At 40.9% G+C, this 16,138-nt stretch overlaps 2 protein-coding genes across 2 annotated transcripts; both read left to right on the forward strand.

Moving 5' to 3' along the window:
• The first annotated feature begins 298 nt into the window (after nt 1-298).
• Nucleotides 299-6,530, forward strand: cplx3b (complexin 3b). The gene is made up of 3 exons (XM_086315246.1): nt 299-820; nt 3,469-3,556; nt 3,905-6,530. Exons 1-3 carry the CDS (start codon nt 663-665, stop codon nt 4,127-4,129), a joined length of 471 nt encoding a protein of 156 aa, XP_086171372.1. The 5' UTR covers nt 299-662; the 3' UTR covers nt 4,130-6,530.
• Nucleotides 6,531-9,668: 3,138 nt separating this feature from the next.
• Nucleotides 9,669-13,173, forward strand: LOC147338639 (growth arrest-specific protein 1). Its single transcript, XM_086315376.1, has one exon. It carries the CDS (start codon nt 10,466-10,468, stop codon nt 11,213-11,215), a length of 750 nt encoding a protein of 249 aa, XP_086171502.1. The 5' UTR covers nt 9,669-10,465; the 3' UTR covers nt 11,216-13,173.
• The last annotated feature ends 2,965 nt before the right edge of the window (nt 13,174-16,138 follow it).

The raw sequence follows: 16,138 nt of genomic DNA on the forward strand, positions 1-16,138 counted from the left end.
TTCTAAGCAATTAGACCAACAAACCAAGCTAATGCCGTGGGTTAACAGACAACCATCCCACTAATTTGCAATTAATACTCTGTTTGTCTGCTGACAAACTCTGTAGTAGGCTCTAGCGCGCAGATGACCCTGACAGAGACCAAGGCACCAAAACAGCCAGGAGATACTGTGGCTCGTCACGTGTTGTTTGTCCCCCCACACCCCCTCCGGAAATCTGTCTGAATCCATTGCAAGTTATAATCAGACGGCGAATCACGGGATCCCGCGCAGCCCACGATGCCGACGCGCGCTGTGCAAGCGCACACCTAGTCCGGCGGTGCTTGGGATTGGGTGGAGGGAGTGGTGGCTGCGGACGGAGTCACAGGATTGGTAGAGTTCAGCGCCAAAGTTGTTGACTCATAGCTGAGCAGCTCCTCTCCATCCTTCTCGGCACGGAGCTGTCCAGGGCCAGTGGTGCTGAAATTCTCGGTCTTCGACGCATCGTCGGAATTATTTTCTACTTTTTACGCTTTGACTGCTCTTAGTCATCCTTTGAAAGTTACAAGTCTCATACTCGTTTAAACGGCACTTGGTTGATATCTGCCCATCATCACTCTGCCCAAGAGCGCATCGCAACTTCAACTTCTTAACCGAACAAATCGAGGACTCTCCAAAGCGCAACTATGGCTTTCATGGTAAAACACGTGGTGGGAGGACAGCTGAAGAACCTGACAGGAGGACTGACGGAGGAGAAATCCGAAGGGGAGAAATCAGACGCCGCCGCGCAGGGAATGACTCAAGAGGAATTTGAACAATATCAGCAACAGTTAGAGGAGGAAAAGTAAGCCAATGATTGAAGTTTCTGATTGTAAAGTTGTGATGAAAAAAGCCTGTGTGTCGGGGGTGAGGGGGTGGAAACGTGGCATGCTTAAACAGTGTGTTTTTCTGTGTAAATAGCAGAAAGCCCCCAGTGCGCCACGCGCTTTTTTTACGCACCAGTGCAATAATATGAACACTCCACGCGCAGCTGCTCCTCTCGCCCAGGGAGCTCTCCGTCTCTTTGCTTCGGCAAAAATGTGTAGCGCCGTCTTTAATTTGGGATTCCTGGAATCATTCTTCCACGGAAATGTCTACAGGGATTCGTGCCTGTGGCAAAAAATGTTCCTAATGCTGTGCGTGCGGCTGAATAATGGAGCGGACTGTGTGGTAATTAAAGTGGTGATTATTAGAGGGCAAATAACCAACAATAATACAAATTAGTTTCGGCTTTTAACCGACTCTCATCATCGTCATTATAATCATACAGAAGTAACTATTCAAAATGACAGTGATTTAAAGCCAGGGGATGCCTGCAAAAATATGTCAAATATTGCCTTTGACTTAAATTGTTGTAATTCACTTGATTTTTTCCACTTTATATCATTTCAATCTTTCCCTTATCACCTTCACCTCACCTTCCAAAGTTCATTCTTTACACGCTGTTTTATTATTATATTTATCATGTAGTTTAATTTCAGAGTGCACTAGGTGAGAATATAAGGCAACAACAAGGTCATTTGGCAGAGTTCACCCAGGAGACAGCAACTCACTATTGATTAGTGTGATCCTCAGAGCAGAACTCCACGTCATATAATAAGCTACTATAAATAATCCAGGATAGGGATTCAGATCTGGTTTTTGCAGAAAAACAAGACAAATAAACCTGATTTTATTGGTTTCTGTCTGCAAGTTTGTTCAGAACCCAAACAGCACTACATACTGTCCTGTTGTTAAAAGGAAATTATCCAAATGTATCGTCCTCATCATCTAACACGTCTATCCAAAGTGTTTCACTGTACCATGGGCAGACATTTTCAAAATGAGTGGGAGGTGAAGTCCTAACTCTAGCAGTATTAACACTCAGCTCAGCCCACTGAGCTCCATAGGAGGCATGACGAGATGCTTAATGCTCTTCCGTCATAATGTGACCTTCTTCGGAGGCGAGTTATTAGTCAGAGGTGCTGAACACGAGCATAGGTCACTGAGAAGCTCGTTCTGCTCAGAATGAAGCAGAATATGGTTTGTGAGGGTGGGTTGGCGATGCTGACGTGTCACATACACACATTTTATTACCCTCAACGCGAAGACCACAGAGACGACCCCGGTCATCTGATGCCCTTGAGAAAGAAAGGCACAAAGCCCCGGTCATTGGTTGCAAGTGAGCACCACATGGCCCTTCGGTGTTTGGCCTACTCACGTTGATATGAAGTGAACTCAGGCTCACATGGACGCCTCCATGAATGCTGCAACGCCACATAAAACGACCTTCCCCTGACACATTGGGTACAGACACTTTTTGAACCATGCCGCTGGTCTTGGAGTGTCCCTCTGCTTTTAGATGATGCTGCTGATCTAATCCTTTTAGGCATGCAATGCAGCCTCTTTCACTGTAGCTTTGCTTTGATTAAAATCATCCACAATGTTTGTGTTTGTATTGCTTTTTGTTTCTGTAATCATGCTATGCTCAACCTTGGGCTGTACACACAAAATTGTAAAGGATTATATCTGTTGACTCATAATTTGTAAGAGGCATATCAGCTGATTTAGCAAATGATGGGGGACAATTACGAATTACACTAAAGCCATAAATATTCCAGTGACACTGAATGGCAAAGGCATTGCCAGGAGCCTACAGCCTGCCCTCTGCTGGAGGCCTCATACACTGTATAATGGACTGTTTTTAAGAGTTTTAAGAGACAAATGTAAGTAGGCTAAAAGACATTTGATATGGCCCAACATTCAGTTTCACCAAGATAAGTATTTTTAAATGTCTCAGTACTTCCTATGTATTTGGTTTAACTACCTGTTTTGCAGAGTAACTCACTCTTTTCAGGTTTTCCTTTACAGACTTAAGGTATTTAACATGAATGAGGCTCATCAGGCAGACCATGCTGTACCGCTTAAGTTAGTAAGTACAGGACAGACTGACAGCATGTGAGTGGTAATGAGTGCAGATCTATTAGTCCACAACCCGAGAAAACTGAAATCCCTCAGAGGAAAGCCGGACTGTCAGGATGCTGCATCTGGGGTTTATAAGCATAAGCAAAACATGTCTTGCTTTTCTCCCCATGGCGGCACTGCTGCTGCTCCACCTTCTGTTCACTGTATGCCCTGTAGTTAGCGTTAGGAGGACACGGGGTAACGCTAGGCTCCAAGGCCTCCATGATCCAGATTCAGCAGAAGCCTTATGTTTATTTTACAGCTGAGATGCAACTTCACTTGACTTTAGAGAAGTACCAGATTTATTTTACGGCATATTTGGTTTGTAATATTTGGTGCGATACCCACTGCAAAAGTAAAGATCTTGGAGTTAACATTTGCATTTTCTATGTCTCATTTAAATAAAAGCGCATATTAAAAATGTATATATTTATATAGTCACCTCTGGTTGGAACCTAAGCTTCACTTTTTCAATTGTGCCCCCAAAATATTTTTCGTCCTCTCTTGCAGAAAAGAACGAGAAGCTCATTACGCTCAGAAGAAAGCTGAGCGAGCCACAGTTAGAACTCATTTTCGGGAAAAGTACAGACTACCAAAGGTAAATTAACTGAAATATCCAATAATCTAAAGAAAGTAAAGATAATCCTCCCCTTTAAAATCTGTATCGTGAATAGGCAATAGGAATAATAGTACTATGTTAATACTACTTTTAATCAATTGCTGAGTAATGTTCTTTCTTATTGGAATATTTAAGTGTTACTGATTCATTAATTTCATGATGTAAGGTGACCTTGAGCATCATTATTACTTCTTATTATTTGACAGAAGATCACATATTCTTATGCTTTCCAAGCCATGGAAGAGCTTGTCCTTTCTCTTGTTGGTCCTGGTGGACATGGCTATACGTCAGATATATATTATCTTTGTCCATGTGTGTCCACCTCAGAATGAGATGGATGAGACCCAAATCCAGCAGGCAGGGGACGATGTGGTGCTGCCCACAGAGCTTGCCAAGATGATCGCCGAGGACAACGAGGAGGAAGCACACAAGCAGTCGGTGCTGGGCCAGCTGTCCAACATCCAGAATGTGGACATCGACCAGCTGAAAGACAAAGCCCAGGCCACACTGGAAGACCTCAAAAAGCAGACGGAGAATTGCAGTCTGATGTGATCTGGCCAACTCCAAGCCCAGGAGATTAGAGTTTTTCTTGTACAAATATTTTCAGAGGCAGAGCTGCTCCGGGGGTAGACATTTTCTCATTGCTGTAGTGGAATGTCAGTTGGCAGAGCCACATATTAACAGTTTTTTCTGGTCGTGCAAAGTTAAACAGAAGCCTTATAGTACGATATCTTGGCTACATCTTACAAACCTACAATACAATTCTAGCCACAATGACAACCAGGTGAAACGGCTTAATTTGTTTGCCTTTTGACTTCCCGATATCTTAAAAGGTCATGAATGCCATGCATATTTTTACATAAATTGCCAATTAGCCAAAAATGTGGCTCCTCTCACTGAGATTTAGCCAATTAAAATAGCTCTGCCCTTAGAGCAGTTTCACCTCTGAGAAAGGTTTTTCCAGTGTATTAAATCCTTTACTCCCTATAACCTCCCCAGCTCTCTGTACCTCATGTGACCTGTGATAACACAATGTGATTCTGCAGCAGAGGTCGCAGGTGTGTATGTGTGTGTGTGTGCAGGATTTTCTTGCTTCCAAACACACAGCAACTGATTTCAGTGATGAACACGTGCACTTTCAATAAGCGCATCAGTGAGATCAGCTGCTTCATTGGAATGAAAGCACACATAAACAAAGCTGACACTAATTGCTGTGTTATGTTAAATTTGGGGGAGTTGATGTAGGTAAAATAAAATAAAAGCTCGCTCTGTTTATTTTTCATGTACAAATGCGCAACATGGTAGAAATGGGCTGATCTTGGTCAAAAGTAGCTTGCTAATGTTGCTGCATCAGTTTTAAATATTCTCATAGACATATCATTTAGATTTTTCTGTACTTCAGTGTGCCTTGGATGTCCGTACAAGGTTGTCTTCTTTTGAGCTCCGAAATCTAAAAGCTACTTTTTACAAAGACGAGCCTTATTGATTTTTTTTTTATTTTTGGAAGAAGTTTCAATTTTTTTCTTTTCTTCTTTCCTGTTCGATTAAAAACCATTAATAATTACCAAGCAAGCACAGATGATGTCTTGCTGAAAGTCCAGATAGTTTTGCTACGTGTAATTCATGTGTTCCCAAATTTAACCTAGCATCAATATCAACTATACTGGAAGTATTTCTGCACATATGCTGCATTTATAGGTTAAAAGAATAAAAGCTGCTCAGTTAGAAGAAATGTAAATGCTTTACAAGTTGTATGCCAAAGCCTGTGTTGATAACACTCTGACCAACATTAAGGAAAAGGCACAAATATGTCCAGATGTGTAACGACAGTGTGTGTGTGTATAAATCCAAATACAGAGTCCGCATTCAAGTATTTATGTTCTGTTAGATGTACAGGTATCTGTTTGCCTATACTGTCAACAGCGAGTCATTCTGTTTCCATCAACTCACTGGGTCTTGCAGTGTTGTCAACCATCAGGTGACCTTTGACCTGTCCTCCATCTCATTGACCCCTCCGTCTCAGTAGTGCTCTTTCGTGCTGGTGGATTTCGTGTTGTTTAGCCAGTGTGATGCGTCAAGTGGTGTCTTTGTAAAACAGAAAAAAAAAACTCACCCTATAGCCGGGAGTGCTCATCGTAGTGTTACAGAGCACTCAGTCAGTGTGGGCTTACTGTGGTATTGTTGATTAATAGCCAAGTGTGAAGGTAGGGGTGACATTAGGGAGGATGCTGTTGATGTTATGTTACATATATGCTACATTTTGCCAGTGTTCAGTTTATGTAGCAGTGGTGATGAAGGTGATGTTGGCTTGATCTCACATCTGTCCCCGATCTCATTCCTTTTATGGTTCTACGGCCAAAAACTTTTTTTCCCCGCTTTGTGTTACTTAATATTTTTCTTTTAAGTTTAAACTGTGGCCAAAAAGATTTTGTTAATTTACTGTATGAGTTTTAATTTCCTCACTGTAGGTGCCACACTACTACTGAATGAAAGCGGAGGCAACATTTTTTCACTACAGTGATTATTGTCATCTGTTAGATACACAATTATATATATATATATCTATATATTCAGAATATTTCAATAATACGAAGAAGAAGAAAAGTTGCAATAAGTCCTTTTATAAACAGAGCTACTAGAATATGTCATGTTTCATCATGAGACGATATTCATGGGGGGAAATGAAGCCATAAAGCAAAACTCTTTGCTTTGTATGAGTGTTTGTGACTTGAAATAATAATTCAATAACTCAATAATAATAACAATATACACATATATATGATTTCTGTGGTGTCATTCTGTGGTCCAGATTTTTCAGGAAATGGCTACCATGACACGCAGTTTTTCTCCTTTGACCTTTTTGTTTTCTTTCATTGTATCTCTGTCATTCTGTTGGAAAGTATTTCAGTGACTTCTGCGTTTTAACTGCAATAAATTTTTTTATTATATTCTATTTATTAATTGAATTCATTTCTACTGTGTTTGAGTTTAAATGGCTTCGAGGTTTAGTGTGTCGTTTGTGCATGTTGTTAAATGTGCAGCAGCTTGAACACCAGGGGGCGATAAAAACACACTCACAATTACAGATTTGTTCATGAGGGAGGCTTCTGGGTGAGCCCCATAGATTGTGACTGACAAGTCAAAGCCGGGCTGTATTAACTAGTATTAGCGTTAAAACTAGTATTAAAAGATGTTAAGAACAGAATGTAATATTTCAAATGAATCTAAAAAACATCCTCATTATCTCTGGCAGCAGTGTGCTGACCGAATGAGTCAAGTAATCCACACATGAAAGAGGAAAGTTTAAAGGAAAAACCCGAACAAATAAGTGGAGAAACACAATGAATGCATTCACATATGCACCAGTTCACAGCATGCATACACACAGTAATAATTTTTAGCTCAGGGATGATTCTCTATGTGAATGCTATGAATGCAGTCATGACTTTGAAATAGGGTCCAAGCACTTAAAGCAGGAGCTTCAATCTTAAAAACTACTCAAACAGACACTGTTTCAACAGGAACAGCGACTACTGTCCATTCATCCCTGTAGCAAAGACAGTAAGTATCCGAGGACTCAGAAGCTACTTTTAACAGCTATTTGGAAGGGGGTTACCATAACAGGTAACTCTGCTTATTTGATTTGGATGCCCTTCCTGACCCAGCCCCGATGGGATTTGGGGTCAGGTCCTACCACGATTGAACTAGGGAGCTTTTCCTTGTTAGCAAATGTGTAAACTACCATATTATGGAGTCACTCTTCAAGTGATTGAGAAATGTCACTGTAATCAGACTGTCATCAAGAATAATCCGTTGACAGATTCATGGAGGGAACTCTATATTGTGGTTGAGGGCATACACACATCAGAGAGTTCAAAGGTGCAAAATCCACAAGACAAAGGATGGCAAAGATGGGGGAAAATGTAGAGTCAAATGGGCATACTGCATATTCCAAAGAGTGAGTGAGTGGATGGTGTCCACCTGAGAACTGCTACAGTCATGGAATCTGGTGGCTCTGATATCCTGTGGGGGGCTTTTTAATGGCATGGTTTGCGTTTACTTTGTCCTCTTACAAGGAAGGGTCACTGCAGGTCAATAAATGGGTGCTCTGAGGATTTTAGCAAAAATTACATTTCAGACTGGTGATGTATCCAGTGTGTACCCTGTATGTCATCCTATTACAGATGAGATAGACTCAAGTTCACCTGTGACCCTTGACTCTTGACCTTGAACTGGAAAAGCAGTTAAGAAGATCTAAAAAGGTGGATGTAAGGCTGGATGGTCGTTTTTGGTGAGGTATTATTATTATTATTATTATTATTATTATTACATATATACTATTATTTTTGTTCACTTCCTTCATTTTAGAAAGCGCCTTAGTATAAATTTATATACTAAAACTAGTGTAGTTGATCATGTTTACTAATCATGAATACTGTTAAAAGGCATTACCATTCATATCATTAGATTATAAAATAGAATTTAATTATATTGCACTATATAATCGATAATAACCCATAACTCATTTGATTATTCCTATTTACACCTAAAAATTTTCTATGCTATATTATATATTTGTTAATGATTACCAGTTGTTGTTGTTGTCGCCATCGTCGTTGTTGTTGTGTAGGTAAGGTTTCATTAGCTCAGATTGGCGCTGCAGTTGGAAGTGTTGAAATATTTGAACTTCAAACATATGCCTTCAATCTGGCTTTTGACTGAGTGTTCTTTTCAAGAAGTTACTTTGTTTTTATTACCTCATTGTGTCTAAGTTGTAGGTTTATTTGATTTTTAATGCTTTCATTTTAACTGCTCTCATCACAGCATTTTTCACAGATTAGAGCCGGCTTGTTCCCGTACATTGTGTTTTATTTTATTTATTATTTGTATTGCTCTTAATTTAACTGGCATACTTTTACTTTAAAGAATATTTTCTTTATGTTATTTCCATGATGTTTTATCTTTTTAGTTTATTTTGAGTGGCTTTCACTTATTATACTCTGTTAATCATCTGTGAGACACAGTGAACTGCAGTGATTTGCATGAAAAGTGATATGCAAATAAAGTTTTTTTAATTGACTGATCTCATATATATGCACTAGCTGTCTTTTTGTGTGTTGATCTGCATGTTTTCTCTAAAATGTCTGCTCTTGTCCAAAACGTGATCAACTGGTTTTAGTGTATAAACCCAACAAAACAAAATTATATTTTAGCACTTACTTAGACTCGTTTTAAGTAATAATTGCCAGTTACAGCTTTATAAATTTCATCCAAACTTTAATTTAACACTAAAATAAATTAAAGTAAGTTAAACTAAAGTTTAAAAAGGCCCAAATTTACTATTTAAAGTGTTACTTGCAGCTCCAGTGCTGACTCTGTCCCTGTTAAAGACACAGAGCTACAATAATTACCAGAATGCTATCAGTTCTTTTGCATTCTTGCAGATTTCAGGTTGGGCACCCATCTGCTCAGTGTGGTTTGTGCAAAACTGGCACAGCCCCTCTGTGAGGGCAGACCTGAAGCTAGAAAAGCTCGTTTCCATTTCAATGGCAGGAACGCCTGGGCTATTGGTAGTTTTCAAGTGTGGTGTGAAAGGGAATAGCTGTAAAATATATTGATGCTGAACCCCTCTCTATTGATAGGCTGCAGTGCGTGAACAATCTTCAGGCTGGAAAGACACTGGGCCACCGCATGGCCAATCTGACACAATTAGGGTGAAACGGGCCAGAAAATACTATTCTCTCCCTTTCTCCTCTATCAATCGAGGCTTAAAAAACTCTGCAGAATGGGGAGACGAGGGAGGGAGACAATTAGCGAGAACCTTTAAGTGAAAATCCTCATCGGCGAGGAAGCCATCACTGAGGTTTCTCCTTGCTCCGGAGAAACAGATTTGTTTTTCTTCGCTGAAATTTGGAGCAGTGAAGTTGCAGATGTGAGCTTCTTGCAAAGGAATGCATTTTGCAAGCTCCCCCTGCCTGCCTCCCCCTTTCACTTATGTTTTGCTACAGGAGGACCACACAGATCCTGGGTTTCATACAAGGAAAATTATAAACAGTTTCATCCAGCCTATCTCGTCATATACTGAGAGGATTTGTGCTCAGAGCTGTGCTGCTGTGGGCCTGGAAATGGGTCCCACGGCTGACTCCTCAGTGACGACCAATCGGTGGCCAGGATTGTAAATGAGAGAAGGAGGGGGAAAGGCGCGACTTTTTCTTTCTTTTTTTTCGTGGAGGAGGGGTGTTGTGGGGAAATGCTCGGCGGACCGTGAAGCGTAACAGCCAGAAGAAGGACAAAGACGCACATAGCGGGACAAAATGGGACTGAGAGAAATAGCTCTCAACTAAAAAAAACAAAACAAGTTTGGAATGAATGCGTGGATGGATGTTAAAAGTAGTAGCGCCGGGAAGAATCGAAACTAGCAATGGCAGGAGAGTTCTAGTGTAATATCTGAGTTGTGTACATTAATTGTAGTTAGAGTTGTAAACTTTAGATAGCCCAATGGCGCGTTTCAGTGGCCACCTCAGATTTGCACCGGTGATGCGGAGACAGACTGCACTTTGGAGTTTGGATTTCTCGTCTTTGAACGGACATGCTTCCCGAATTGACTTTTCCGTTTCTTGCAACTACGCGTGGTGAATCCCCTGAGTCCGATCTTGACTTCTACTGTTGCAAATCTCACCGGGAGGAGCCAAACTCATCCAAGGTGCAAAAGTGAGTGGAGAATTTTTGAAAGAGCTGCGGTGTTAACAGGTTGTCTGTTGCGAAAACTCTCGGATGAAAAGAAAACTTGTATGAACTTCAGTGTGAAAGTTTCTGTGCCTGAGTCGCTCTGATCCTAATGTGCTGGTGGAGAAAGTGCACGTCACCGAACTACAACTCCATCCAAGCATGAAATGTTGGTGCAGCGCCCTGGCACTTCTCCCGTGGGTGCTGGTGGCCTTGGATGCACAGCTAATATGCTGGCAGGCGCTTCTCCGGTGCCACGACGAACCCGAGTGCGAACTTGCATACAATCAATACATGACAGCATGTGAAGGTAACATCAAAGGAACTAGAAAGCAATGCCCCAGCCACTGCATCAGCGCGCTGATAAGGCTGAATCACACCCGCAGTGGGCCAGATCTGGAGACCTGCGACTGCGCTCAAGATCTGGACTGCCTCAACGCCAAGCGGGCCATAGAGCCGTGCCTGCCCCGAAGACACCCGAAGGACGCCGGAGGTATAGGGTGCATGGAGGCCCGGCAGCGCTGCGAGGAAGACAGCAACTGCCACACCTCCCTGGCAGCCTACATGTCATACTGCGGGCAGCTGTTCAATGGCCGGAAGTGCTCCTCCAGGTGTAAAGCCACCATTCAGCAGATGCTGTTCATCCCAAACGGCATGCTTCTGAACCGCTGCATTTGCGATGGAGTGGAGAGGCCTTTGTGTGAAGTGGTCAAGGAGAACATGAGCAAACTTTGCTCCATAGGAGACCACAGCGTTGTTTCAGACCCGACTAAAGGTTATGAAGATCCAAACAAAAACAATTACCCTAAAAATGACAAAAAGGTGGATTTTAGTGAAAACTCCTCTGCTTCTCAGAGCTTATCCAGAGGCGTGTTGCCCTTGTTTCTTCTTACAGCACGGATATTATACTGAGGGGATGGGTATTTTTACAGTTTTATGAATAAAATGTACTGTACAAAAGCAAAATTATCCCGTATTTAATTTAATAAGGACTTGGTAACTTTCTCAAAGACACTTGAGCAGGCGATGCTTTGCTGGCAGAGGACTTGAATTCAGGTCTGCAGGATGAGAAAGGTTATTTTTTCGTCCCTGGGCCCCTCAAACTTCTCGTGCTAGTTTCATGGTGACAGACAGCACTGTAATGGTTTGTGTAAAATTTCCACAACCTTAGTAATTCTCCATGCACATCTCACTCAGGAAGTATTTCCTTTCGATTTGTATACTGTACATGCTCCTTTTAGTTTTCCGAGTTAAAATTCCCCACCAGTTTAAGTTAAAAGAAAGCTTTTGTCAAAAATATCAAAAACATTTTCATGTAGCAGTGAGAGGAAATTAACCAGACCGTATTTTGTTGAAGCGCACGGCCACTTTGTTTGCCCTCAAACAGCTCCTGTTTATTTGGTTTGCTTTCAATGGTACTTGAAGTGTGGCCTTATTAAGACCTTGGACAAACATTGGATCCATCCAGTCTCTATTTGCTCTGCTCTCTATTTCAGGGGCCTTTTCATTGTTGCAACAGCCACACTTCAAATATTTGTAGGAACAGTGAGAGGACAGGCAAGGGTGTGTGATCAAGTACTTAAATTAACTGAAGCGCCTCTCCAGCACTCTGTCTTGTTCCCCTCCCCCATTTGAGATTGTGTTATTGAACTTTTCCTGAGACCACCCTCACCCCCTTCTTCCTCCATTCTACTGCCTACCCCCATTTGAGGCCTCTAAGGAGACCCCTATCTTTATTACTGCTTTCACACTGCTGCTACACTCCAGGAACAACTGCCAGCTGCTGGAGTGAACAAGTCAACGTACAACATTTACAGTTTGTCCACAAGACTGCTCACATCTACAGGTGGTCTGACAGTGCTTTGCTTTCTTTTTCCAAAGCACAATGTTGGATTTAAGCCACATATATGTAACAAACTGTGCAAGTTAAGGATGAGTAAGTCAGGTTTTATGAACAAAACAAACTCTGCTGAACAAAACACCTAAAGTAACACCAAGCAACACTAAAGCAGCAATGCAGTAAATGGTAAACAAAACATCAAGAAGTAGTCTTGATGTTCACTGTGAGCAAACATAGTTATAATTCCTTATTTTATGTCACACAGGTTGGCTTGAAGTTGAAAGTGTTTCTTCATTTTGTCAGGATACATTTGTCAGGATACTTTTAAATTAAATGTTTTACCCAGCTATTTTCTAAATGACACACACACACAGATAAACTCAAGTTAATAATATGAGATTTTTACAACTTCTACATTTTCATGTTGGGGATCCTTTCCTCAGTAATTGTACTTTGAAGTCTTTTGTGTGTTTCGAGGCTAAAAACGTCAGAGCAAAACATCACATTCATATTTGTACTTGCACACATTGCTTTGAACAGCTGCTGCGTGGTTGATTTTACCTGTTTGCAGGTCCAGGGACTGAAACCAGCAGATTTTCAGTCTGACTTCTTACTTCCACGTTATGCTGAAAAAGGGGAAAATTAAAAACAAAGTTTTTGTTAGTTTTGATCACTTTTTCTGAAGCTGCCAGTTTGTGTCTTTGCCACTTGAAATGCAGTCTTAAACAATGAATGTTAAGTGTTAAATTATGAAGCTATAGTATGAAGAATGTGTATATATTTTACCGTCATATGCAGTAAAACAAGTGTCGCTTAAATGCTTTTAATATAAACAAATGTAGCTCAAAGTTTGTTCACAAAACCTGTTTTTTGGATGTAGTTTTCAATGTTTCCTCTCATTTTTTGGGAATATAGCAGTAAACACTTCAGCACGTCTTCCTTCCTCCAAACTGGAGGATGCGTTTTATAATACATATATGACCTAATGTAGCCCAAGAATAAAAAGGAATAAATAATGTTGAACTTTTAACCAATGTGTGCTTGATTTTTACATCATTTCCCTGTCATATTTTGGTGATCGTACATTACCTCAAAGTCAGTGGAGCATTCATGACTGTATGTGCATATTTAATGATAATATTTTTTTAAAAGTAGTGTAGAGGATCCATGCGGTAGTTTTCAACCCATTCATCTTACACACAAAAGATCTGTGGTCCAACACTCAGAGGAAACAAACTCAGTCTCAGGGGCTCACAAGCTAATGTACTTAATGCTAGTCCCAAAGCTGGATAAAAGGGAAAAGGAAGGGCATCCGGCATAAAATCAGTGCCAAATCAAACATGCAGATTCATCCGTTGTGGCAACCCCTTGGGAAATAAGGGCGCATCCAAAAGTGTCTAGATATTTCAGTGGTATATGTGGCATGAGCTAAATCTGCATATAATGTGTAAACCTTCACATACTAGCACTTATTATATTTTAATCATATTTCTTCACATTAAAGTTTCACTATAAAATAGTTATATGACGTTAGCATTTTGGGTTCCTGGAAACAGTCATTCTCAAGTCAGCTAAGGGACTGAGTGGGTTTGTTTTGTCAGTATTGCTTTCAGTACTGGATCCTGTGTTAATTTTACCTTTTGTTCATTTGAAATGGGCGGTAATGGTCAGGTTGTAAGAGTTAGGAAGTTCTGAAGAGTACTATATTGCATTTCAAACACATGAGTCATAGTTACGTAGATGTAAAGCACAAAACCTTTAAAAGGAAAAAGGTAGAGAAAAGCAGATAAGCCGATACTGGAAAGATTTAATCATATACCTTCAAACTTTCCCAGTGTCAGTGTGACTTTGCTAATGACCGAAAATATAATGAACTACTTCAGAGCAAGCCACCATTTGGTGCTTCCTCCACAGTTACTGAGGTATTTGCAAGTCGTTAACAAACTGTGAAATGATCATTAGCATTAGCAGTTAGGTGTGAGCTGAGCTGCACACCTGTTCTGCAAATGTTACTTTAGGCATGTCCAAATGGTACAAGCAGTCGGACAAACAAAAAAGGAATAAACTGAGGAGTAACGTTTTTCCACTATACTTGCGTGAAAAAAAACAGACCTACATTTGTTGAGTAATTACGTTTTGGAAGTTTGTTACTTGAGCTAACAGGTGGCAAATTTCAGTAACATCTCCAAGCCTGGAGAGAACTTCTATACAGCCTTTACTGATTTTTTCTTTTTTTCTTTTGTAAACCACAGGAATTCTCAAGTAGGTCCAACTGTCTGCTGCGAGATAGAGAAACAATGCAGCCTACAGCTACAATATAGCACGACTCCATCTCATGTAGTTAGACTGTCTTTGGTTCAGTCTGTCTTAACCACTGCCATGCATCTTAAAGTCCTCCAAAAAAAAAAACACCCTGTCCCCCCAATTCTGGGAGCAAAGTCAAAACAAACATGCACAGAGGAGCCTTGGGGATTGTGTGTGGAGGAGAATGGGGGGTGGGGTTACAGAGGGAGCAGTGTGCTGGAGCCCATTTTCTAAATTATCTTTATTCAACATTTCTTTAAAACAAACCCCCCTGTTCCCCCAACTCCAAAGTGGGGTGACCCATGGATTTGGGAGGTTCTTATGTCACACGCATACAATGTTCCATTCATGACAGCCATGGAGCCATAGCAACTAGCCGACCTGCTCTCTATGTAGAGGGATGATGGAGTCAAGGTCACCCAGCTCCTTAGGGACCAGAACATACAAACCCCTCTTTATAGGCAACAGTGATACCAGCACTACTCGTGTGTAGCTTTAACAGTACCAAAAGAAAAAGAGAGGGAGGAAGGGAATATGGAGACTGATCGAAGCCACAATGCTGTAGGTCGTGGTTTAGGAGAGGAGGATCGGTGATGTTTTGGAGGAGGGGTTGTGGGATAAGTTTTCCATCTAAGAAGCTCCCATTCTGGGCTGCATTACTGTAAGGTTATTCAGCAGACTTTTTAAGAAGGCAATATAAATTGGCAGTACTCCCAGAAACAACAAAGCAAGCACAAGGGTCAAAATTGCATCCAAAGTTTTCCTGGCAGCAACATGCTCGCGCTATGATTAAAGCAAAGAAACTGAGCCAACACCACGGGCACCGACAGCCAATTACAGCCCCCTCCATAGCACAGCCACAAACTCATCACCCAATGGTTCTTCATCCCGTTGCTTCGGGGCCATGCTGTTTCTGCTCTAACCATACGGTCTGGTACTGATTTACACCTGGCATGACCAGGTGATTGTTATTAGCTAAATGAGAGCACAGAAAACAAACATTAATCTGAGTCCTGGTTTTGAAGACCGCTCGTAAACCTATGACAACCACAGCTGCAGTTTTTTAAGATATCAAAATACATCTCTTTCCGATTTTCACAAAACTTTGTCTTTTGATCTACTGATCCAGTTTTTAAATGGGCAATTTAATATTGGAAATAAGTTGGAAAAAGCGAACGTCACAGAAATAAAAAAAGAATAATCAAAGAACTGTGGAAATCAAAATATCTTGGCTTTTAGAGTTTAGCATAAATGAAAAACACACACACAGATTCATGCATTTCCATTAATGGAGCAGTACTGTGTTTCACTGGAAACTGCATGGTAAACACATCTTTCAAACTCCGAACTTTCACTTTGTAAGACAGGCCTTGTTTTCCCCCCAAAGAGGCAAAAATCTTATTTTGCGGGTGAGTGGGACAATCATTTTACTTTTCCAAAAAAGATAACAGTAAGCCAAAGCTTCACAGAATAAAAATGTGGATCTATCATGTTAGGTCTTCAACTGACATAATTTTGTGAAAAAACCTGGACGTAGCATTCTTGGCAAGAGAGATTATGCAGATGAAATAAATTCCTCACCATTCTCCAGTTTTTGTGACATTTTATTGAATCCGTTATCTCATCTCATGAATCATATTATTAACAAGTATTCTTACTTTTCCCTTCCCTGCCTCCCTGTCTCCACCCCT

This window comes from Aulonocara sp. 'chitande type north' Nkhata Bay, linkage group LG1, assembly GCF_057382095.1.
Source record: "Aulonocara sp. 'chitande type north' Nkhata Bay isolate Kocher_YH1m ecotype deep benthic linkage group LG1, A_spYH_male_GT1.1, whole genome shotgun sequence".
Lineage (NCBI taxonomy): Eukaryota > Metazoa > Chordata > Actinopteri > Cichliformes > Cichlidae > Aulonocara > Aulonocara sp. 'chitande type north' Nkhata Bay.